Source organism: Balaenoptera ricei, chromosome 8 (genome assembly GCF_028023285.1).
Source record: "Balaenoptera ricei isolate mBalRic1 chromosome 8, mBalRic1.hap2, whole genome shotgun sequence".
NCBI lineage: Eukaryota > Metazoa > Chordata > Mammalia > Artiodactyla > Balaenopteridae > Balaenoptera > Balaenoptera ricei.
Genome location: NC_082646.1, coordinates 47,651,990 through 47,677,887, shown reverse-complemented (window position 1 = coordinate 47,677,887; position 25,898 = coordinate 47,651,990). Strand labels below are relative to the sequence as shown.

Here is a 25,898-nt window from a genome sequence, read left to right as displayed (position 1 = left end):
ATTTCAGTAATACTGAAGAACAAAGAGTGTTTTTTCAATTTTTTGCCGTTTGTTTACTGTATATGTCTACATAAGTGCAAATTAACTGCTTCCATCTGCTGTCAGGTCTGGAGTGTGAATGAAGCCATCGGATGGCAACAAAGGAGAACAAGGCATATTTTCCTAAATTGATATTTTTCCAACCCAACCAAGAGTGTCACATCTTACCTCAGAAACAAACTTCCCTGTCAGTTTCAAGGATTAGCTTTCCTTTTCTGCCCACTAACCAGACTTAACCATTTATTTAAAAAGTTGAATTTTAATGAATTGTGAAACTGCCAGGAAATTGTTGCAGTGGTTGCAACCAAATAACCTCCAGCGTTTTACTGAAGGAACTGGCAATCAGATTTACATATGCAAATGGAGGATCATAAATTTATTTCCAGGGCTGAAAAGATGTTCCATTTAAACCAAAACATATGTTCCAGAACCAGTTAAGAAAACAGCAAGTTGACACCCAGCAAGGTAGACAAAGTCCCTTGGCTCATTCCTCACTTACTTGCTCATAATCTCTTAAACTGTAAGGTTGGAAGAAATCTTAAGAGTTCATCGACTCTCACCTTTAGCTGGTGCTTCTTAAGGGGCGGGGGGGGGGGGGTGGGGGGTACAACCCACAGCACCCTAGGCTAGTTTGAGTCCTTGGTTATCCAGGCTTTGGGGAACCACTGCAGTCACAGATAAAGCTCACTATTTCCCCTGACAGCTAATTTACTTTATAGTAATTCTGAAAGTTAGAACTTTACTATTTTTAACTCTGAGGTTTATCTTAGCCTCTACAGTCTCACACAAAAATTAAAATATAATATATAAGCAGAATAAAGTGTTAAAGTCTCATCTGTTTTCTACAAAGTCATTCAACAACTATGGCCTGAGGGTCCACCACAGCCTCTAAGCACACAAAGGTAAAAACACTTTCAGAAACACAACAATAAAACAACAGAACAACACAATGGTATATTATTCAATTTTCTTTCTCTTACAAATATTTATTGAAGGCCTATTACTTATCACATATTGAACTATACATAAGGAATAAAATGGTCATTAATACAGCGTTGATCACTGCCCTCAAGGAGTTTAAAGGCCAGAGGAAAGGACAAACAGGCTATTAACAACAGAGAATGCTAAACAGTAATCTATTATGGGGCCTACTAACACAAATACCTGCAATTTTGTACACAAGTTTTCTCTTCCATAATCAAAACAAAACATTTAGATGCAAAGATACTCAAAGAAACAGGGGGAAAAAAACACTTTAGTAGGGGTGATTTTAGATGCCTTGCTAAATATATTCTTAAACACATTGGTTGCTTTGTCAGTATTTACATCCGGACAATCAGTTTGAAAACACACAACTCTTACAGAACCCTGTAAGTTATGTAACCTAATATTTTTTTTAGAACAGAGGACCAAAAATATAAACATAGCACCGTTCCTAATTTGGGCTTCTAGAACCCTATAGAATTAATTCTTTGTAAGCTGGCATTACTTCTGAAGTCTTTGAAAAGACAAAAGAAATGTGGATAATTTTCCAAACTAAAGTTCCAAGATAAAGTTCTACATGCATTAGGTGCTGAAGATACACAGATCTTCAGTCTGGAAGAAGATGACACGCTATCAAGTCATTCCATTTACAGCAGAGTTAGTACTACCAGGGCAGAGATACCTGCAAAGTATAATTGGAACCAAAATAATGGCATTCCTCCCAGTAAGGGAGAAAGGTGGGGAATTTCACAGAGGTGGCATCAAGATCCTGAGTGATAAAGAATTATCAGGATAGAAAAAAGTATCCAGGTGGCAGTCGGATGTACTCTTATTTAGTTTTTATAAGATATAACCTTCCCAGAACAGCAGACCAGTGCCTCTCAAATGATATAAATAATTATCTGAACCAGTAAAGTAATGATGACAACCTACTATCTAGAGAAAGACTCCTCCACTCAAGAAGCAATTCAAGGGATGTGGACAAGTCCTCCCAGACAATAAGAATTAGGTGTAGCCCCACATTTTTGGTTTGCCAAGGCTGATGTTTAATCAGCTCTAAACCAATGAGGAGGAAACTAGTCCATTGTTCATTAGCAGGAAAGACCTAAAAGACAGCAATCAGTTTGAACAATAGTGTAATTAAGAGAAGTAAATTTAGCAAGTGTACTTAATTTGAAGTTTACAAAACTCTCCTGCAATTTGGAGAACCAAAAAGAGATGGAGAAAGTAAATTTTTGTCTTGAATAAGGGATCTGGGCTTAGGAAAGAGTGTCAGTAGCCTCATTTGGTATGGAAATCTAAGGTTCAAGCCAATTCTTCTAAAATTTCAGCAAGAGCCAATGCAGTGCACTGAACTAACATTTGTGATGCTTACAGACTAGGATTCACCAGAAAACCTGCCCAAATGTGACTTCAAGTACCAATACTTCTTTGTGAAACAAACTTGACAAATAGCCCATATCATTCTACAGTTAGAAGCTGTGTGAGTTTAAGCACTGTATGAGACTAATTCTCCCTATCTGAAAATTGAAGCTAGTAATATCTACTTCATGGGATTTTTGTAACGTAAAGCATGTCAAGTTCTTAGCACAAGGCTGGCACCTAATTGTAAAAAACACCAAAAAAAAAATGTATTAATCATACCATCTTTCTGGACAGGGGTACTGCAGATCTATGATCTATAAAAAGAGACCCTTCAGCGGTTTGGTTTATCTCAGAAAGCCTCCTCCCCCAGACATGTCCCCCTGGGACCATCTTCCCACCCATAATGTATCTGTGCATCTCAAGATATGCTGAAGCCTAATTTTATTCTTATAATAGGTGTTGGGGGTTCCTCCCCAGAGGAAAGAAAGAGAAGGCACTTGGGAAGTCCATTTAACTGTGAGTAAAATTTGCACTGCTAACAAAATAAAACAAATAAGTCAGGTCCTAAAAGCAGTCTGAAAAAAATCATTTCAACAGAAGAGTTTTCAAAAGAGAAAATAAGAAAGAAATGTGTGTTGCATATTGTTCCTTTTATTCAAAGGCTGAATGGTGAAGCCACCTAAGACTTCCAGATTTTTTTTCTTTTTCCTGCTTGGTCTTTGGTTGTTCACATTCCAAAATGGCAGTTGCTGCTTTCCAAGGAAGTGTTCAGGAGGGCAGCTGCCTTGGAGGTAGGTTACCAGGACTCCTCTGTATGTTACATGCACATAAAGACTCCAGAAGGGACTGCAGCTGCTAGAGGCCTCTGCTAGCTGTTAGAGGTAGGTAGGTCCACTGCCGCATGCTGCTCTGCCTCTTGCCTCTTAGCCCCAAAGTCTGTTTTTGGCTGTGGTTTTAAAAGAGGCCCTCAAAAGATGCTCTATTTAATAACTAAAAGACAATAAAAACTAGAGTTACAAGCCAACAAGGATCATACTGTCTCTTAAAAATTTAAACATATTAATTTCTTTAAGTGAAAAAAAAAAATACTAGTATTTAGTATTTCAGATGCTGGTATTTTTTCATGCTATTTAAGACATTCACAAAAAGCCGCCATTCTCAAAAGCTGAATGCTTAAGCAATACATATCGTGCCTGCAGCCAACATGCTCAAGAAGCACATGCAGATGCATTTTAAATTAAATGCTACCAAATAAGCCTAATATAGTTTTGAAATGTAGTTAATAAAGAGGCTAATCTAGCAACCGAGACATAATAACACGTACACCTTACAAATTCTCAATGTAGGCTTACTGCTACTTTGATCAGTATTTCTAGGTACAAGGCTATTTATCCCATTTACAGAGCAAATACTAGGGTCAATCTTTTCTGCTGGTAGAAGCATCTCCCTAATAAGGAGAAAGAATGAAAGTTTTAAGACAGAATTTTGTAAACTGCATTCTGAGAATACCTTAAATTTTTGTGAGGAAATAATGGTAAACTTATTTTAGAAAACCTTCCTATTATACCTCCCTCCTCAGCTACCACCATACAGTATATTAAAGATTTTGAGAAGTTCTGAAAGGAAACTACTTAATGCAGGCTACACTTATTCAACTACCAGAAATAAATTCAGAAGAAAGAGCTTATTGGTTTCAGCTCTAAGTTTCACTTTGATGTGTTATTAGTGGCTGTCTAGAACAACCTTTAAAGCTTAACAAGATGAAGTGATACAACTTATGAGCAATTCCTTCCTGGCGCATGTGTGGGCCACCGCTGGCCCATTAAACAGTTTGAAAAACGCTGATACAGGATAAGGCTATGGTGCTTTCAACACTTGCCCCAGTTCCCTTTTTCATATCTTACTTCCTTACTTAAGAGCTAAGTAAAAGAGGAAGGGAAAGGGGAAAATTTGTTTATGAAATGTAAGGGAGGGTAAGTCCCTATCAACTTTTTCTCTCTAACCACCCATTTTTCCATCAAAATTTTAGACATCTAAATTTATGGATCCAGAGAGAGCAATGATTAAAACATCTATTCTGAAAGTGTGAGGAGAATGTACAGAGTGAAGAAGATCCTCTTCTCCCTGGTCAATAGTCTGTTCTGAGAAGGAACCAGTTTAGAAAAAGGTAGGTGATGTCTCAAAGGGATGACGGACAGGTACGTCAATTTCTCTGGAAGAGCCACCTTCTCTACTGGAAGACAACTAAAATGCCATGGTTCACATGGGTCCCTCTTGAGTCTTTTTAGAAAAGAATGAGCAACCTCAGGCAGCATAGCTACTTCAAGGATGTGAACTGAATTTGAGCCAACCTTTCCTTAACTGGGTCTTTATCTTTTTGGTTTCATGTCCACTTACATTATGAGCATCATGCTTGAGAAAGCTAATTTGATGTGTACAAACAGAACATACTAATATGAAAATAGTGCAGGCAGATCAGAAGTAGCAAATAAGCAGGCTCAAGCAAGAAATCTATAAGAAAACCATAATCTCTCTGTTCTCCATCTTCCTCTCCCTGATGAGTAAACAAACATTAATTTGCATAAGCCACCAAGGAGGAGGGAAGCTTGCTTTTAATAAGAAAGTTAAAAATATTTCAATGGAGCTCACCCAGTTTGTTCCTCAGATGTGGCATATCATATATCCCCACAGTTCCCAGTTGCATGAAAAACTGACTGATAAAATCAGTGACATCCTACGAAGGGTTTACAATGGAAAACTGAGTCATTACGTTGAGATTAAGCAACATCATGAAAGAAAACAAATAGCTAGACATGTGTTAAGTGCTTAACTTCTGATTCTTTTCCTCAATTTAAACACTTTTAAAAGTAAACATCAAGTTATTTTTTTAAAAAAAAGACAAACTCATCTTGATGTGTTGAATCTATAATAAAACAGGTAAATCTATCCCAATAACAAATATTCTGAAAGTTTGTTATATCTTAAAAATGAACCCAGAAGGCACAACAGAAAAATCGCACGAGACTCCCAAATCCTTTACTGTAGGAACACATGATTCACATTTCTAACTGTTGTGACAAGCTTGAAATTTGTAAGTCACTAGCACACAAAATGGGTAAATAAATCCTCTGGTATGGATTTCCCAACATACTGTTCTTGTTTTGAGTACCAACCTGCTTTAGAAATACTCACGGTAGTGTTTTTAGCTTATAGTTCTACTAAGACTGGTAGGTCCCAAACAAAAACTCAATTAGAAATCAGTGAAGTCTGCTTAACTATCCCCAAATTCAGTTTTCAGCCTAATGAGTCTAGTTTCCCTTCTATGCATCTTCTTCAGCCCTTGAGTAGCTTAATGTTCAAAATAAAACCTGAGTTCATTCGCTACTGCCCCCTTTTACAGCCTCAGAGAAAGTAAAATGAGAAACAGTAAAAGGTTAGAAAGCTTATTCAACTTGAGGGTATTCTTTGAAGCTGAGTTTGTTTCATACCACTTCCTTCCTTGGCAATTCGGTAGAGGATGGTGTAGAGGAGCTTTATACATGCTCATGGTAAAAAATGAACAAATTCCACAGAAGTGTAAAGAAGAAAAAAACAATCGCTTACCCACCCATCACAAAGTCAGCCATAATCAAACATCCTTTACATTGTTTTGTTACATTGTGTGTTTCTATATAAGAGGTTGGTTGTTTTTCATCTGCAGGTACTTTTAAAGGGTGCAAATTTATTGGAGTGTGCCAATTATAATCAAATGGTAATGCTATTAAAATTTGATAGTCTTAGAAACTGGCTTGTGTAGATAGTCTTTTATTTTGGCCAGCGCATTATTTTAAAGGAAAACTGAATCTGAATGTCTCTAGGAAAGTTTCCATTTTGCCATAGGTTGAATAACTCCTTATTGTTTCACAAAAGTTGTTTTAAATGCTTAGGTATCTGCCTGGGTGAGCCCTAAATTCACTTGAGTTTGTAACCCCGCCAAAGTTTTCTGATAACTGAATCTATGCTGGAAGTTGAGTAGAAAAAAAGTGTCTTTCAAAAATATAAACCTAGTGCTTCCTGCCTAACTCAAACTATGTATAAATTTCCAGTGTCAAGATTTCCTTCCAAGCTTTTATCTAGCTTGAAGTCCTATGTAAAAAAAAAAAAAAAAAAAAAACCATCCCCACTCCACTCCCAATCTCTTAAGCAGTTAAAACCAAGGAAAAAAAGGTCGAAGAACCTCAATTCATGAAAAATTCTGCTTATTTTCCAGGTGAGGCCTGAATAAGTAGAACTTAATAAAAGCAAGTTCCTAGCAATAAAAGTGGTGTCACAACTGCTCCGAAGTTGGAATGCAGGGAGAATGATGTGGAAGCTGTCTGTTCTGTTGAGCTGCGGGCTGATCTGGGGGAACAGAAGGCGGAGCAGGAACCTAATAGAATACCTTGCATGTAACACCCGCTCAGCAAACCAGCAGGAACAACTCTAAGAAACAACCTCATGAAAGCCTATCTGAAGAGGGCAAAAGGAAACAAGTGGTAGGGTCTGGTATGAGTTAAGGGAGACACCTGGAAATCCAACTGATTTGTAGAATAACAGTGGAGGGTATAAATGGCAAAAATTTGTCAGATATTTCAGCAATGGTAGGTTGAGTGGATTATGGTGTAGTTAACATAAGACACCTAAACTTGAATAGTAAAACACTGCTTATATTTTGATAATTTTTCTTTTTTAAAAATAAATTATTTTTCATTGAAAAGATACTTCTAAAATCTGTAGAAAAAAAATCTCGCATGCTTTATTCATTAAACAGGTGAGCTCTCTTGAGTTACACACCCAGCATGGATTCCCCAGCACCACTGTAGGAAATACCCTGAGGCTTACGGTAAAATCCAGCAAGCCTTTTATGTTAACAAGTATCACTCCAAAAAGTGTTTGACTGCCCTATTATGTAACGTTAACTCCACTTTATCATTTTTCTTAAATTTGTTAAACTCTGCTATTCCCCATTACTTTTTCAGTTGGATTTGCTAAAAGAACATGGCATTTTATCACTCTGCAAAATATGTTTATCTGGAACTACTTGATTGTGTTAAGAGAAATTTTAAAATCAAGTATCTTGTGTATGTTCTGCTCTGCTTATTGAAATTATGATCCTTATCACATGATCTAACTACTGACCAGAGTGGCTGATTTTTTAGTAGGAAAAGAAAACATGGTCCTGATAATGGTTCTGGTCAAATGGACACTTTAAAAAAATACACTGAAATCAGTAGCAGAACACTCTTCTACTTTTATTCCTAATAAGAGAATGCTGTCCAGAAGCATATGGTCAGGTAGGGTTCTACCCTACAACAGTGTATACACTGACTCTTCCCACATATGTTTGAGAACACTTAACAACTTCATTTGGCTTTAAAAAGCCTTTATTGACCTGCAACTAATGTTCTGAGGCTACAGAAAAATACCAAATTTGCTTATACTGTGATTTAAAGAGAAAGAGAGTCGACCCTTGAACAAAGGAACAATGCAGGGTTTGGGGCACCAACCCTCCAAGTAGTTGAAAACCCACCTATAACTTATAGTCAGCCCTCAATATATGGGTTTCCACATCTAAGGAATCAACCAACCTTGGATCCCCATTTGCAGATTCAACTAACCTCGGATTGTGTATATATTTACTATAGTATTTACTATTGAAAAAAAAATCTCTGTATAAGTGGACCTACGCGGTTCAACCCTGTGTTGTTCAAGGGTCAACTGTACAAAGAAATGTTCCGATTCCTCATTCAGCTACCAGCCATTCCCTCTGTCCCCACCATCTCCTGACTCCTATTCAAGCTGAGAGCAGACAGACTGATGGGAAAATATTACCGGAGGGAAACTGCCCTTGCCTGTTTCTGATTATGTCTCAGGAAATTAATGGTGTCATTAGAAGTTCCACCACCAGTTTCTCCAATTCTACAGAAGTGAAGAATGAAAAGTCTTCTAAGCCAAATGGGTAAAACTATTCACTCATCTATTTATATACTACACCCTATCTTGTACTTAAGTAATTTATGCAACCTATTTCTCAACTGAATTCTACTTCTTTTTTATGTTTTAAATAAATATCGATTACCTATTTTGTATCAACAAAAGGAGAAGGGGAAGGGAGAGGTGGGAAAAAGGAGGGGCAAGAGGAAGAAGTGGAGGAAGGAGGAAGGAGGAAGGTACACGGTAACAACTGTCTTGAATATTTCTTTCCTTGTGCCTCAATTCCATAGGCAATTCACTCCCCACCTGAAGGCAAAGAACTTTTGAAGGACTGTAACAGAGTACCTACAAGAGGTCTACAAGGCCCTAGGCTCATCAATATGCAGACCAAGAATTATATTCAGATGGAATCACATTTATTGCATACACACTACAATTTTTAAAACTCATACAGATACTGCTATGATTTTTAAAAATACATAGTATCTAGGGGTGATATTTAAAAATATTTAATAACTGGTCAAGCATGGTCTTCAACTAATAAAATAGACTGCTGGCCCTCAATGGCCAGCATGGATGGATTGGTTCCCACCAGCTGAATATCAGACAGCCCATCCAGGTGAGGGGAGACAACTTTTCCCGTCTCTCTTTTCTTTTTTCAATTAAGAAGGGGTCCTCATAGTTAAAAAAAAAAAAAAAAAAAATTGGGCATTACTATTCTAAGAAATTTGGTTGGCTCCGATGTTAACAACATATCCTAGTTAGTGATTAAGCCACAACCCACATGAGTAATCACAATAAATTTAGAAATTAGTCTTTTGCTGGTGCTTTGTCTTTCATAATCTTTAACAGAATCATTCCCTCACCTTCCCACAAATTCCTGTAACTGGCCAACTCTTACCAGATGTTTTAAAGGCTACTGACACTAACCCATGAAAAACTGTCTTTACTTATACTTTATTTAGAATAAGAAATAGCTAGGGCTTCTCTGGTGGCGCAGTGGTTGAGAATCTGCCTGCCAATACAGGGGACACGGGTTCAAGCCCCGGTCTGGGAAGATCCCACATGCCGCGGAGCAACTAGGCCCGTGAGCCACAATTACTGAGCCTGTGCATCTGGAGCCCGTGCTCTGCAACAAGAGAGGCCGTGACAGTGAGAGGCCCGCGCACCGCGATGAAGAGTGGCCCCCGCTCGCGGCAACTAGAGAAAGCCCTCGCACAGAAACCAAGACCCAACACACCCAAAAATAAATAAATTGATTAATTAAAAAAAAAAAGAAATAGCTAGTCTCAGGTTTGCATATTCAATTTAGTTAAACCATTTAATACCCTGCTAATAGGAAACGTTCCAACTTCAGATGGATATCGGGGATGGACTGCAATTTGTGCTCAACTATTTTACCCTAGAGTGTGTCCGCAATTAGAAGCAATGCGTAAGACCATAAGAATGGACAATAGTTCTTCCCTAGTGAGAGAAGAAAACAAGCTGGGCTGGCTAGGCTACCTTTTGCTTTAATTAGCCCAAGGAGTAACTCCAAGGCTCTCCATCTCTGTCCCACTTTAGTCAAATAAATTATTCACATAAATACATTTAGTACATTATACTACTTCAATGAGTCATTTAGGTCAATTTCTCAAAGCTAACAAACGATGATAAGAGGGACAGTATAATAACCTCAAGATAATAATAAAAACCCTATCTTTCAAACAGATTCGGTACAAAGCCAAGTGACTAAGGCAACAATTAGAAATAAAGGTGTAATAATAAAGAAAATAAAGAATTTAGTCATACTTACCAAAATGTAAATTTAAATAGAGATGGATCATACATACTCAAATATAGATCATGTGTGTTTTTTTTAAACGTACTGAAGTCATAATTTTAAATAAAGTGGCAAAATTACACCATCTAATTTCTCTTCAGAAAATTGGTATCAATTCTGGTTATCTTCTTAATCTAAAATTAAAATACTGAGGGTCTCCTCATTAGAAGAAGCTTCAGTTATCAAATCATTGAAAATATGAATGTATATTCCAACAACACTAACCTTAAAAAAGGCAAACCACTTGTAGTCATTCAACACAATCTCAAAGCCTTGATTGTAAATGATGGTGAAATGGCCAGAGTTGCCAAAGCTATCATATGCCGTATCCAACTTCTTAAGGTGCACCACTACTTTTTTTTCTGGTGGTCCTAAAGAAAAGAAAATGCACAACAAAGGAAAATTATGTGGACTTCAATGGGAGGTAAAAGCTCCTCTATAATTTCCATTATTTTTAAGCTGCTTTCTTTTCATGCTACTGAATGTGGGTGGATCTGGCTTGTGAATATATCAGAGTCCCCGTTTTGTTGCCTCCCTCTGCATAATCCCAGAGGGGTCTCAGGCAAGAATGTGAAGCAAAGGCTCAAAAGATATGTCCAAGTAGCCCAGCAGGCAGAGAGACCCCAAAAAGTACAGCTACTACCTTCCCAGAGCATCCAAACACTGAAGAAATTTTTCCACTGAAGAAAAGGAGAAATGGGGTATGTTGAAAATGACCAGCAGAAATGAGAAGACAAAATGGTAATCAAAAAGTGGAAATATAAAAAGACTTGCTACCAGATCATAAGAACAAAGGAAATTATCTCTTCAGAGAAGAAATGGGATATCTTTCTTCTAAATGGCTGTACAGTTCAGAACCTAGGAATCTGAACCCTTTCAAAGTATTCAGCAAACTCAAGGTTTTTATCCTATACAGCTAATTTGTGCTGAAGGGAACTAAACTTTTAACCTTCAGAAAATGGGGACTCAGATCTGTGGGTGTCTTTAATTGATTAGATTAAGGTCAAAGGTATGGAATATAGGCAGAGGCTGCCTGAAAAGGGTTCTGCTGTGTCCAGTCTGGAGGTTTCCACACTTTGGACAATTTTTCCATGTTTCAGATTAATGCTCAGAAATAGGAGATTCCATGGGACACAACACTGCAAATCCTCATCTCCCTTCTGCTTTGGATCTCCAAGTTCAACTTTTAAAAGAGAAAATGGTTATAATGCCCAGTACTATGAAATGCCACACAGTCATTTGGAGTTGGACAGTTGAGTAAGTCCGTCTAGTGACAGATGACCTGGCAGTCTCTGTTAACAAGGAAATTGCAGTTGAGAGCTTCACTCATTCTGCACAAGCCACAGTGTGGTAAAGGTTTGGGCAGAACGAGAGTGCTTCTCCTGACCCAAGATTGTGTGTTTTTTCTTCTCCCTTCACTAAATTCTTTGTCCTTGGGATAGCCATGTTATCTGAGGGCATATGGAATGTTCCAGAGTGTTCAAATACTAGATATTTATTGAGAGCCTTCCATGAGCTAGGCACTGTGCTTGGCTCTGGGCATTTCAAAATATAATTATTGGCCAAAGAGGTATAAAAAAAAAAACCAAACTTTTATATACTACTGAGACAGGCTGGGACCTGGGACCCTTTGCTGAAGTGCTGCAATGCTTGCACCTGGACAAACCTCCTCCAGCAACAAAATACAAAGAAACTATATGGGACTAAAAATAACTGCGTGCATGCACAGTTGGGCCCCATTATGGACAAAAAGATACAAAAAAGAAAAAACTTAACTGCCACTTCTGAAGAGCCCTGAGCAAAAACTGTGTGTCCGGAGCAAACACTGGGTATTGAGCATGCCCCCTGCACTCAACACCCCCAGAGGAGTGGGCAAACAACCCAAGCCACCCCTCCCCCCCACCAATAGAACACCCCCTACCCTCACCCCATATAAGGTACAAGCTTGTTATTTGTTCTCACTAGCCCTGATGCAGCAGGGGCCCAATAAAACCGTGCCTGAACTTCTTGTCTGGCCTGTAGTCAATTTCTGATTGGCGAAGGCCAAGAACCCAGGTGCGTATCACTACCCCCCCCCCCCCCCCCCGGCAATACATGAAACTGTCCACATCAAAATCTCTGGGCTTAAGGGCTCTTTCCCACAACCTAATAAAAGAAAACTTTAAAAGCTATATTCTCAAGAGTCTTTGAGCTCATTTTTCACTGGCACAATAAAATACTGCAGATGGGATGGGGAGATAAGATTGCACGGTCTCAACTCTCTTACAAACCAAACAAACCCCAAAACAAGAAACGGAAATCAAGGGGGAGGAAAAAAAGTTCTTGCAAATAGTGTTGGGGGCCCGGGAATAACCAAGACCGCGTGAAGTGAGACGTTCTCAGCAGCTCCACGTTGACGTCGCTGCCCTGGAGCGGGAGAGGGCACGCCCCCCATGGACCCCAAGCCCAGCCAGGACCTCCCGGCCTCCCGCTAGCGGGGGCGCTGCGGGGAGAAGGGCTCAGGGACCGAAGGGAAGGAGCCCCGGGTAGGCACAGGGAGGAAGCGGGTCCAAGGGCGCCGGCGGCTTACCCATAACCGAGCAGTTGACCTCGCGCTGAGAACCGCTGCGGCCCACCTGGAAGACCCAGGTGCCCAGCAGGTCAGGGTAGGTGCAGTTGGCAGGAGTGTCGCAGTGCACGTTGCTAGCGCGGATGAGGAGCAGCAGGAGGGCGGCGAGCGGCGAGCCGGGCCAGGGACCCATGCTGGCAAGGCCCTTAGGAGAAGTGGGGAAGGGACGCGAGCCAAGGCACTGCAGGCGGGGACTGAGGCCACCGCTGCTGTGCTCGTGCCTTAAAATAGAGGTGCGGGAAACCGGCAACCCGACGGGGGGCGGGGTCTCGGGGCCGCGGTGGGCTGGGCGCCTGCCAGTGGCACCGCCCCTTAGGTGGGGGCTTCTGGAGGGCGCGCCCGTCACCTGGCGGCCGTCGGACCTCAGGCCCAGAGAGCCCAGCACCAGGTTCAGTTGCCAAGGGACACCTCCGAAGAGGACTGCTGAGCCACAGCTGGTCCGTGCGCGCCCCAGACTGCGCTCCTTCGCTCCTTGAGAAGTAACGGAGAGAGAGAGAGAGAGAGAGAGAGAGACTAAGAGAAAAAGGAGAGAGACAGAGACAGAGAGGTGAGGGGGAGGGGAGGCTAAATGTCAGCGAGAGACCGAGAGAAGCGAGGTGAGGGAGGCGGGGGGGAGGGGGGACTGAAGGTGGGAAAAAGGCCCAGAGAGAGAGAGCGACCTAACTAGTGGAGCTTTCTTTTACTTGCTTGTCTTTCCCACTTCGTCCTCACTCAGTTAACTTTTATCCTCAGAACTATTTTACGTGCGACCCCGAGCCAGCCCAGCTGTTTGAGAACTACTCCTCCTTCCGTTTTCCAAAACTTTCACTTCCTTTTGTTTGCTGGGTTTTGTCGGTTTCCTGTTAATGTTGCTTGCCTGTTATCCACAGGGGAATTCAGTTGTAGTGCAAACTTGCAGTTTTTGTGTATTAGGATTTTTTTCCGCCTGCTAACGTTATAGGGTTTAGTTGCGCGCACGCGCGCACACAAACACGCACAGGCACTAAAGCCCTTGTTTTGCAGCTGAAGAGCAGGCGGCCCAGAGAGAGGAAACAAGTCGCCCAGGGTGAGGAAGGGAGCTGGTGGGAGAATGCTGGTCTTATGAGCAGGTTGCAGGGTGCCAGTCTGATCGCCAGTAATTATAAGGTAGCACTATTTCCAGGTGCCTCCTCGTTCAGTTTAATTATCATCCTTTTCTGTGAGAGCTCCTCTGTCTTTCCTGGCTGTTGTTGGAAGTTGGGGCTCCTTTTGTGCACAGAGCCTTTTAGGTGTCAGGCTCTGTGCAACATCAAGGACAAGTGATGAACAAGACAGACTTTTCTGTGCCCCTGCCCTTTAGGGCACGAACATTTTGCCCTCAAAACACTGGTTACAAATAAATACTTGGATGTCCACCTTCTCCACCAGATTGTAAGCATTCGAAGGGAGCAAGTCCACATTATTCACCTTTGTCTTCCAAATTCTGGCTTGAAAATACTTAGGAAGTGTCCTGGGGTGTTAAAATAAATGTACTTAATAGCCTTATCTTGGTTTCTAGGCTCGAAAGCCAATTTTGATTTGGCAAAAGGAGTTTCCCTTGAAAGCTCATAAATGAAAATGCTCTCTAATGTAGTCACAAACTGCAAAGCCAACACCCTACTTCTAGGTTTTATTCCCCGTTACTTAGGATGAAAAGCTGGAGCATATAATTAAACTAGCACACTTACTGTTTAGAGATAAACTGACAGAGTAACATTGCCTTCCTAATCTCTGGGAAAATGTGTCATTGGTTGTTAAAACGTTAAAACTTTCACTAGATCATCAATTTTGAAGAGCTGAACAGTCAAGTTGGAAATTTCTTTGATGGCATGACCAAAGTAGCACAAACAATTGTGAAGAAAGTTGAAAACACATCTCTATTCAATGACTAAATATAATCGAAAAGGATCTTGGAAGCCTCTTAATCTAATAGATTCATTTTACTATTGGGAAATGAAGATCCAGAGATGATGTAATAACTTGATGAACGTCACATTGCCAGTTACTGAGATTTAGGAATAAACCTGAGGTACTTTGAATTTCAATTTAGTTTATTTCCACTAATCTAATAATTCCCAAACTATTACTAGCCCTCTCTCCATTAGCAGGGAGAAAAATTAGTGATTCTCAAATTGATCAGACCTAAAGTTTTATTTTTATAACACATATTTTACAGAGACCTTTTGGTATTTTGAAATGAAATTCATATATGTTACTTGCTTAAAAATAAAAAGAAAATACCAAATAATACGAAAGACAAATAAAAAGATATTCAAAAAAAAAAACAGAAAAAAACCTCACTGATAAGACCATGAAAAGTAAGAAAAAAAGGTATAAATATTGAGAAAAAAAGATATTTTAGGTAAAGTTCTAATACAAACGCATGTATTTCATTATCTAAAATGCTCATGTATGAATGTACTGGAAAATAGAATGAGACATTCAGATACTTGCACTTTATGTCTCTATGTAAAATTGTAGAATCACAATAAAATTGACAGGTACCTTTCTTCTGAGAACAGAAATTCTTTCACTGAGCTATAACTCAAATACCCCATAATCTAATGGATTCATTTTACTCCTGGGAAATGAAGATCCAGAGATAATAATAACTTGATGAATGTCACAGTTGCCTTATCAGATGGTCATTCAAATATCATACCTCCATTATTCATGCTAGAAAACTTTTGGTCAAGTTCCCAGCAGAACAAAGTACCTTCCTGTTGATTTATCTAGAAGTTGCATTCCTAAAAATTTGTTATATTTAAAATGATATAAAAGTAAGTTTATATGCAAACCAGATTTTGGTACTAGTCTCAGATCATTATAAGTAGGTTTATAGAGAAGCAGCATTGCTTAGCAGTCGTTCTCAAACTGTGGTCCCAGGACCAAAAGGACCAGCAGCATATGCATCTCCTTGGAATTTGCTAGAAATGCAAATTCCTGACCCCCACCCCATACCTACTGAATCAGGTCCCTGCAATCTATGTTTTAACAATCCCCTTTCAGAGGATCCTGACACAGCTACAGCTTAAGAATCCCTGGCTTAGAGATGAACAGCAAGGACTTGTGTTACACTGCCTAAGTTTGAAGCAAGGCTTTGCTACTCACCAGCTATTTGATCTTGAGGAAGTTATTTTACTTCTTTTTGTGCCTTGGTTTTCCCATCTGTAGCATGTGCATAATTGTTATAGACCTATGACTACCTCCTCCAGTTTTGAGAAGACTAAATGAGTTCATACAGATTCTACAGAGAACTGACTGACTACATTTATTATAGTGTATCTTTCTACTAGAAAACTGTGCTTATTAGTTAGACAGTAGTTTCCAAATCCTGTTCTCCTTTGTAGTCCTAGCACCCTGAATAATTTCTGGCACACAGTAAGTTCTCATATATCTGTTGAATGAATGAATAGTATCATGGACATAAATACTTCTGTATTTCATGGTGTTTGGCAAAGAGCATCATGATTCCCATATTCCCTGCCTTGTGAATAAGTTTGAAAGCCACTGTTCAGGAATGTATATCAAAACAAAGAAGGATCAAAGAAATAGAGAAAAAATTTGACATATCAATGTAGAATGCCATTTGGTATTGTATACACCTCTGTCATTGGTAGTCAGAATAACAACCATAATAATTTCATTTATTTAGGACTTTACATTTTACCAAGGTAATTCACATATATCATCTCATTTAATTATTACACAATTGTGTGAGAAAGAGAGCACCACTTGTTCAGGTCTTGTGATGCCCCAAGTACTGTACTTTGTTTCTGTCCTTCTGATCTCCTAGGCAGATGTCAAAACTCTCTCTTCTGTGACCTCATGTTCCTGAGTTCACAATTCACTGTAATTATTTGACTGCCTTTTCTACTAGAGTCCATGCTTCTTGACAGCAGGACTATATTATTTTTGTACCTCAAGGTTTTTGTCAGAGTTAGCCAGTAGCCAATATTTACTCATTCATCCTCTCAATAAAATTTATGAAAGAAAGGAAGGAAGGCGGGAAGATAAGTGGGAAGGAAGCTCATCATCATTTGCACAGTACATTCGCATATTATGTCCATTTGATAGTAATCTCCCAGATAGTATTACTCCCATTTTACAGATAAGAAAACTGGAGCTCAGAAAGGATAAGTGAGTTTTCCGTGGTCAAACTGCTAGTAAGTATAGATCTGATAACCAAAAAAGGCTTCTGTTTTTAAGTTAGATTGTTAGAATGGAATTAAGCAAGTGAAGCTTTGTCTGCTTCTTGATAGAGTCAGATATAAAATTAAGAGAAAGAAAAGTTCTACAGAAGATACATGTTGAGGCAGCTGTGAAACTAGGAATTACTGAGATAATCTCTACTATTTGATCCCTTTCTCAATTCATTATTTCCTTCTGTTAAATGAACCATGAGGGCTTCTCTGGTGGCACAGCGGTTAAGAATCTGCCTGCCAATGCAGGAGACATGGGTTCGAGCCCTGGTCTGGGAAGATCCCACATGCCACGGAGCAGCTAAGCCCGTGAGCCACAGCTACTGAGCCTGTGCTCTGGAGCCCGCAAGCCACAGCTACTGAACCCGCGCACCACAACTACTGAAGCCTGCACGCCCTAGAGCCTGCGCACTGCAACTACTGAGCCCACATGCCGCAACTACTGAAGCCCGTACGCTCTAGGGCCCACGTGCCGCAACTACTGAGCCCGTGTGCTGCAACTACTGAAGCCCACGCACCTAGAGCCTGTGCTCCTCAACAAGAGAAGCCCACGCACCGCAACAAAGAGTAGCCCCCACTCTCCGCAACTAGAGAAAGCCTGCACGCAGCGACGAAGACCCAGCGCGGCCAAAAATAAAATTAAATAAATAAATAAATAAAAGAAGAAATGTGTATTTAAAAAATAAAAAATAAATAAACCATGTTTTTGAAATGAAAATTTTGAGAAGCATTACTTTTTACTGATACACCAGGATTATCCTATAGGTCACACAGAGTAAGAGCAACCCTAAAGAGCCAATGAACTTAACGAATATCTCTATTTTGCTCTTTTTTCACCAACACCACTCTGGTCCAATAGGCTATCATTTCTTGCTAGTCAACCAAAATTACCTTATAATTTCATACAGTTTTTCTTGAATTCAATGTAAAAGCCAGGAACCTAAGTGTCATCCTTGACTCTTTCTTCCCCCAGGCCCCCCCCGCCACCCCAAGCTGATCAGCCAGTGTATCATACTGAGTCTACTCTCACCATTGTTATTTTTTATTTAAATGTAAACCATATCAAGGTACTCCCAATATTGACAAGTGGAATACTTCCCAATAGGTTACCTTTTGTATCATCTTTGAATAAAATTCTGCAAGACCCTGCACAATATGCCCAACTTATCCCTTCATCCTCCCAGTTGTCCCAGAAACCCTTGCCTTCTGTTGATCCTCAAACCCTCTAGATTCCTTCTGTCTCCATTACCTTTGCACTTTGCTATCCTCCTTGCCTGAAATCATTTGCTGTTTTTCCCATGACTGCTCATTGTCACTATATGACATTCTCACTGAAAAATATTTTATCTCCTCTAGCCATGCTATCTGAAGTGGCCTTCTCTAGCTATTCATTTTATTAGTACTCTGTTTATTTCTATATAAAAATTATAAATGCCTATAATTATTGTACTTTCTTGTTTATTATGTATCTGCCACACTGGAACAGAAACTCTATGAGGTTTGGGCCTTGTCTGTCTTGTTCACCACTGTATTACCAGGACATAGTAGATGCTCAATAAGTATTTATTAAATGTTGATTGAAACTCCTTACTCTCCAACTTTAAGAATCAGGTTTATTGGAAGCAAATTTTCACGGGGCAAATGTTAAGTCACTAGATGATAAATTTTATATTTCTCATCTCATACTGTTCACTTTCAGAGATATTCAACTAGTATAGGGACCAACCTTTCAGCCCCAGCAACATCTGGAATTTTAAGTTTATATGCCTGTGTGGATTAGTTTGTAAGTTGTAGAAGTTGACCTAAAACTACTTCATATGCTATCAGGAAGTCAAGTTATAAACACATGTTGGACAATAAGAAAGCTAAACCATGTCTTAGCATTTTAGTTTCAAAGTTTTGCAGTTCAATTTGACTTCCCTTCTTTCTCTAGGTTATTGCTGAAAGGGAAATATGAAGTCAAACAAGGTAAATTCTAAAATAGCAAACTGTAGAGAGTCTTGGCATGAAGAGAACAAAACCAGAACAGGGTGACTGATTTAAAGGTCAAGACTATCAGTTTCTCCAAGTTGAGAAAGGGCATTCCTTTTCCAAGAATCACATTACTTACCCAGGTAATGGTATGGGAATATTTAAAATATTTCATTTTAATAAGTTGAAAATAAGCTGACTTACTATTTATTATTACTTTTTACGTATTTAATTGCCAACATAACACTGATTTATGCATTTCTCTCATTTTTTAAACAACCCTTAGAATTTAAAAATAGTTCAATATATAAATAAATAACTTTAGTTCATATACAATTAAGGTAACAAATTGAGTAAAAAAACCTTCAAATTTATCATCATTTTCATTTGTTCCTAGTCCTTTTTTTAAAAGGACGTATTTGTTTTTATTATATGATGAGATAATAATATTCAATAAATTACATTAAATATATTTTGCCATTGTGCTACAGATTTTTTCCTCTACACCCCCCCCCCCTTTTTCTTTCCATCTATACCCTGCCAAGCAAGGCAACCTATGTTCCCTCCCTGGTGTGTATACTTACAAATTTTTTACTAAAATTACCCAGCCACTTAAAAGATGCATAAGGAGCAGGGCACATAATGTCTAGATCCAGAATGCCATGGTTTGAATCCTGATACCGCTTCTTACTGCCTGTGTGACTTTAGAAAAGCTATTTATTTTCTCTGACTCAAGTTTCCTTGTTAGCAAAACTGGGATAATAATAGGACCTACCTCATAGGGTTGTAGTGAAGTTTTGACTGAGTTAAAATGTGAAATGCTTAGAACAATGCTGTCACCTAGTTTCCATTCTTTCATTCTTGTCAACCTTATTTCATTCTTAATGAAATTCATTCTTAAAAACACATAACAGAGGTTTCTTCACATCAAGAAATTGAATTCATTTTAAGGAAAGTAGCTGCATGGTACTGCTAAAAAAAAAAACACCACAGGTCCGAAATGGCATCACATGTGCTAAAAGCCCATGATACCAAAACCTAGATTTAATACCTAACTTAATTGCAGTTTTGGTTTTCCCCCCAAATGTGATCTTAATCAACCAGTTTGGAATTTTCTGGTTAGAACCAATGAGGTAATCTCAGCCCTCTCCAGCCTACTCCTCAGAGGAAGAAGAGGCAATCTGCATGATAAAACCCTTGCCAGTCCCTGCCCTCCAGAAAAGATGTCCTGGCCCAAAAGAACCTTTTTTTGTTGTTTTTTTGCTAGTGACTTTCTTGCCCCACCCTCCTTTCTATAAAAGCCTTCCATTTTGTGCCACTTCTCAGAGCTCTCTTCTGTTTACTAGATGTGATGCTGCCAGATTCATGAATCCTTAAATAAAGCCAATCAGGTCTTCAAATTTACACAGTTTGTTGCAAGAAGGGGGACTGCTTCCAGAGCTCAAGAGTGGGCTCTTGTCTAACACTGGGAAATGAATTGTCCAAGGATAGAAACGTGCTGACAAAGCAAGAGACTTTATTGGAAAGGGGCTCTCGCAGAGCAGCAGGATAAGGAAACCCAGGAGAACTGCTCTGCGACATGATTCAAAGTCAGATGTTATGGTAATGGGGTTAGTTTCCGGGTTGTCTCTGGCCAGTCATCTTGCTTGGCCTATATTTAGCTTGACTCAGGGTCCTACCGGGTGGCGTGCGCATCTCTCAGCCAAGACGGATTCCAGCAAGAAGGACTCTGGGAGGTTGGTCATCTCCTCCCTCTTTTGGCGCCTCCCAAATTCTCCCATTAGTTTTCAGCGGCAGCACTGTGTTCCTTATCTGGACCTCCTATCCTGAGACAACTCAGGCAAGCAGGCCCGGCCAAGGCAGGTGGTTTCTGTCAACAGTTCCCTAACAGGTTGGATTTTGTTTTTAAACAATACTTAAGGCATGTAACAAATCTAAGTATTATTAAATGGGCATTTGGGTTGTTTCCAGGTATTTTAGCATTGTTATTTTTTGCCATTGCAGTAAGAATTTTTGAATATACATCCTTTCTACAGCTGCTTTTCTTTCCATAGGAAAGTGACAACCATGTACCTTCCTTATAAGCTTACTTTCTTTCCTGAGTTGTTCTAAATTGTTGTAAATTTAAATTTTGATATTTTAAGTTGTTTTAAATTGGTTGAAATGTTTTAAATAACTGTCATTTAATTTTAAATTTGTATCTTGGAAGCACCTAAGGTCTGCTTTTGTATATGGTATCATACAGGTCTTTTTATTTAGGCAACGGTAGCGGTGCTGTTTATAAAATAAACCTTATTTTCCCTCTAAATTTAAACACCAAATTTGAATATATTCAGTTCCTATAAGTACTGGAATATTTTGTTTTGTTTTGTTTTACTGATTGATTTTAAAGTAAGTTCGCTTCCTGTTCTTCTTTTTCATATTTTTCTCAGCTCCCACTCTGTATCAATTTAAAATTGGATGTTTTGGCTACCCCTCTACTATTTTTTATTTATTTTATTTTATATTGGAGTATAGCCGATTAACAATGTTGTGATAGTTTCAGGTGCACAGCAAAGTAACTCAACCATACATATACATGTATCCATTCTCCCCTAGACTCCCCTCCTATCCAGGTTGCCACATAACATTGAGGAGAGTTCCCTGTGCTATACAGTAGGTCCTTGTTGGTTATCCTTTTTAAATATAACAGGGTGTACATGTCAGTCCCAAACTCCCTAACTATCCCTTTTCTCCACCCTTGCCCCCCTGATAATCATAAGTCCATTCTCTAAGTATGTGAGTCCATTTCTGTTTTGTAAATATGTTCATTTGTATCATTAAAGATTCCACAGATAAGCAATATCATATGATATTTCTCTTTCTCTGTCTGACTTACTTCACTCAGTATGACAATCTCTACGTCCACCCATGTTCCTACAAATGGCATTATTTCATTCTTTTTTTATGGCTGAGTAATATTCCATTGTATATATGTACCACATCTTCTTTATCCATTCCTCTGTCGACGGACATTTACGTTGCTTCCATGTCTTGACTATTGTAAACAGTGCTGCAGTGAATATTGGGGTGCATGTATCTTTTCAGACCATGTTTTTCTCCAGACATATGCCCAGGAGTGGGATTGCAGGGTCATATGATAACTCTATTTTTAGTTTTTTAAGGAACCTCCATACTGTTCTCCATAGTGGCTGTACTAATTTACATTCCCACCAACAGTGTAGGAGGGTTCCCTTCTCTCCACACCCTCTCCAGCATTTATTGTTTGTGGATTTTTTTTATAGGTTTTTTTGGTTTGTTTGTTTTTGTTTTTAATTATTTATTTATTTTTGGCTGTGTTGGGTCTTCGTTTCTGTGCGAGGGCTTTCTCCAGTTGCGGCAAGCGGGGGCCACTCTTCATCGCCGTGCTCGGGCCTCTCACTATCACAGCCTCTCTTGTTGCAGAGCACAGGCTCCAGACGCGCAGGCTCAGTAGTTGTGGCTCACGGGCCCAGTTGCTCCGCGGCATGTGGGATCTTCCCAGACCAGGGCTTGAACCCGTGTCCCCTGCATCAGCAGGCAGACTCTCAACCACTGTGCACCAGGGAAGCCCCATGGATTTTTTGATGATAGCCATTTTGACTGGTGTGTGGTGATATCTCATTGTAGTTTTGATTTGCATTTCTCTAATCATTAACAATATCTTTTCATGTGCCTCTTGGCCATTCTTATGTCTTCCTTGGAAAAATGTCTATTTAGGTCTTCTGCCCATTGTTTGATTGGGTTATTTGTTTTGATGAGATTAAGCCTCGTGAGCTGTTTGTAAATTTTGGAGACTAATCCCTTGTCGGTCACATCATTTGCAAATATTTTCTCCCAATTTGTGGGTTGTCTTTTCATTTTATTTATGGTTTCCTTTGCTGTGCAAAAGCTTTTGAGTTTAATTAGGTTCCATTTGTTTATTTTTGTTTTTATTTCCATTACTCTGAGAGACAGATTGGAAAAGATATTGCTGCAATTTATGTCAGAGAGTGTTCTACCTGTGTTTTCCTCTAGGAGTTTTATAGTGTCTGGTCTCACATTTAAGGTCTTTAATCCCTTTTGAGCTTATTTTTGTGTATGGTGTTAAAGAATGATCTAATTTCATTTTTTTACATGTAGCTGTCTAGTTTTCCTAGCACTGTTTGTTGAAGAGACTATCTTTCCACCATTGTATAGTCTTGCCTACTTTGTTGTAGATTAATTGAACATTGGTACGTGGGTTTATTTCTGGGCTTTCTATCCTGTTCCATTGACCTATAGTTCTATTTTTGTGCCAGTACCATACTCTTTTGATGACTATAGCTTTGTAGTATAGTCTGAAGTCAGGGAGCCTGATTCCTCCAGGTCCATTTTTCTTTCACTAGATTGCTTTGGATATTCGGGGTCTTTTGTGTCTCCATACAAATTTAAGATTTTTTGTTCTAGTTCTGTGAAAAATGCCATTAGTAATTTGATAGGAATTGCATTGAATCTGTAGATTGCCTTGGGTAGTATAGTCATTTTGACAATATTTATTCTTCCAATCCAAGAACATGGTATATATTTCCATCTCTTTGTGTTTTCTTCAATTTCTTTCATCAGTGTCTTATACTTTTCGGAATACAGGTCTTTTGTCTCCTTAGGTAGGTTTATTCCTGGGTATTTTATTCTTTTTGATGCAGTGGTAAACGGGATTGTTTCTTGAATTTCTCTTTCTGATCTTTCATTGTTAGGGTATAGTAATGCAACAGATTTCTGTGTATTAGTTTTGTAGCCTGCAACTTTACCAAATCCATTGATGAGCTCTAGTAGTTTTCTGGTAGTGTCTTTACAATTTTCGACGTATAGTATCATGTCATCTGCAAACAGTGACAGTTTTACTTCTTTTCCAATTTGGATCCCTTTTATTTCTTTTTCTTCTCTGATTGCCATAGCTAGGACTTCCAAAACTATGTTGAATAAAAGTGGTGGGAGTGGGCATCCTTGTCTTGCTCCTGATCTTAGAGGAAATGCTTTCAACTTTTCACTGTTGAGTATGATGCTAGCTGTAGGTTTGTCATATATGGCCTTTATTATGTTGAGGTAGGTTCCCTCCGTGCCCACTTTCTGGAGAGTTTTTATCATAAATGGGCGTTGAATTTTGTCAAAAGCTTTTTCTGCATCTATTGAGATGACCATATGGTTTTTATTCTTCAAGTTGTTGATGTGATGTATCACATTGATTGATTTGCAGATATTGAAAAATCCCTGCATCTCTGGGATAAATCCCAGTTGATCATGGTGTATGATCCTTTTAATGAATTATTGGATTTGAATTGCTAGTATTTTGTTGAGGATTTTTGTGTCTATGTTCATCATTGATATTGGTCTGTAATTTTTTTTTGTGGTATTATTGTCTGGTTTTTGTATCAGGATGATGGTGGCCTCATAGAATGAGTTTGGGAGTTTTCCTTCCTCTGCAAATTTTGGAACAGTTTCAGAAGGATGGGTGTTAGCTCTTCTCTAAATGTTTGATAGAATTCACCTGTGAAGCCATCATGTCTTGGACTTTTGTTTGTTGGGAGTTTTTAACTTTCAGTTTCAATTTCAGTGCTTGTGATTGGTCTCTTCATATTTTCTAATTCTTCCTGGTTCAGTCTTAGGAGACTGTACTTTTCTAAGAACATGTCCTTTTCTTTCAGGTTACCCATTTTATTGGCATACGGTTGCATATAGTAGTCTCTTATGATCCTTTGTATTTCTGTGGTGTCAGTTGTAACTTCTCCTTTTTCATTTCTAATTTTATTGATTTGAGTCCTCTCCCTTTTTTTCTTGATGATTCTGGTTAAAGGTTTATCAATTTTATTTATCTTTTCAAAGAACCAGCTTTTAGTTTCATTGATCTTTGCTATTGTCTTCTTTGTCTCTATTTCATTTATTTCTGCTCTGATCTTTATGATTTCTTTCCTTCTACTAACTTTAGTTTTTGTTGTTCTTTGTTCTCTAGTTGCTTTAGGTGTAAGGTTAGGTTGTTTATTTGGGGTTTTTCTTGTTTCCTAAGGTAAGATTATATTGTTATAAACTTTCCTCTTAGAACTACTTTTGCTGTATTACATAGGTTTTGGATCGTTGTGCTTTCATTTTCATTTGTCTCCAGGTATTTTTTGACTTCCTCTTTGATTTCTTCAGTGATCCGTTGGTTATTTAGTAGCGTATTGTTTACCCTCCACTTGTTCGTGTTTTTTATAGTTTTTTTCTTGTAGTTTATTTCTAATCTCATAGCGTTGTGGTTGGAAAAGATGCTTGATATTATTTCAATTTTCTTAAATTTACTGAGGCTCACTTTGTGGCCCAGGATGTGGTCAGTCTTGGAGAACATTCCATGTGCACTTGAGAAGAATGTGTATTCTGCTTTTGGATGGAGTGCTCTATAAATATCAATTAAGTCCATCTGGTCTAATGTGTCACCTAAGGCCTGTGTTTCCTTATTGATTTTCTGTCTGGATGATCTGTCCATTGATGAAAGTGGGGTGTTAAAGTCCCCCACTATCATTGTGTTACTGTAGATTTCTCCCTTTATGCCTGTTAGTGTTTGCCTTATGTATTGAGGTGCTCCTATGTTGGGTGCATATTATGTTTACAATTGTTATATCTTCTGCTTGAATTGGTCCCTTGATTATTATGTAGTGTCCTTGTTTGTTTCTTGTAACAATCTTTATTTTTAAGTCTGTTTTTTCTGATATGACTATTGCTACTCCAGCTTTCTTTTGATTTCCATTTGCATGGAATACCTTCTTCCATCCCCTCACTTTCAGTTTGTATGTGTCCCTAGGTCTGAGGTGGATTTTTTGTAGACAGCATATATACGGGTCTTGTCTTTGTATCCATTCAGCCAGTCTGTGTCTTTTGGTTGGCGCATTTAATCCATTTACATTTAAGGTAATTATCAACATGTGTGTTCCTATTGCCATTTTTCTTA

The 25,898-nt window shown here is 38.9% G+C and overlaps 1 protein-coding gene and 1 long non-coding RNA gene across 7 annotated transcripts in view; one reads left to right on the top strand and one right to left on the bottom strand.

Annotated features, from left to right (window-relative positions):
- The window catches only part of CTSC (cathepsin C), a 41,364-nt gene extending 27,866 nt beyond the window's left edge, over window positions 1-13,498 (bottom strand). Inside the window, exons 1-4 of one of the 3 annotated variants that reach the window (XM_059930616.1) lie at window positions 12,732-13,494; window positions 10,388-10,533; window positions 5,038-5,122; window positions 3,020-3,378 (exon numbers count right to left, since the gene is read on the bottom strand). In XM_059930616.1, the coding sequence (XP_059786599.1) occupies window positions 3,368-3,378; window positions 5,038-5,122; window positions 10,388-10,533; window positions 12,732-12,903 (414 nt within the window). In that variant the 5' untranslated portion in view covers window positions 12,904-13,494 and the 3' untranslated portion in view covers window positions 3,020-3,367. Of the gene's footprint in view, window positions 1-3,019; window positions 3,379-4,614; window positions 4,943-5,037; window positions 5,123-10,387; window positions 10,534-12,731 lie in introns of those variants that run through there. The other 2 variants (XM_059930615.1, XM_059930614.1) reach the window with 2 other exon arrangements.
- Window positions 13,086-25,898, top strand: part of LOC132370505 (uncharacterized) — a 370,395-nt gene continuing 357,582 nt past the window's right edge. For 2 of the 4 annotated variants that reach the window (XR_009504594.1, XR_009504593.1), the window contains exon 1: window positions 13,086-13,317. This is a non-coding gene — a long non-coding RNA (uncharacterized LOC132370505). Of the gene's footprint in view, window positions 13,318-20,743; window positions 20,832-25,898 lie in introns of those variants that run through there. The other 2 variants (XR_009504596.1, XR_009504595.1) reach the window with 2 other exon arrangements.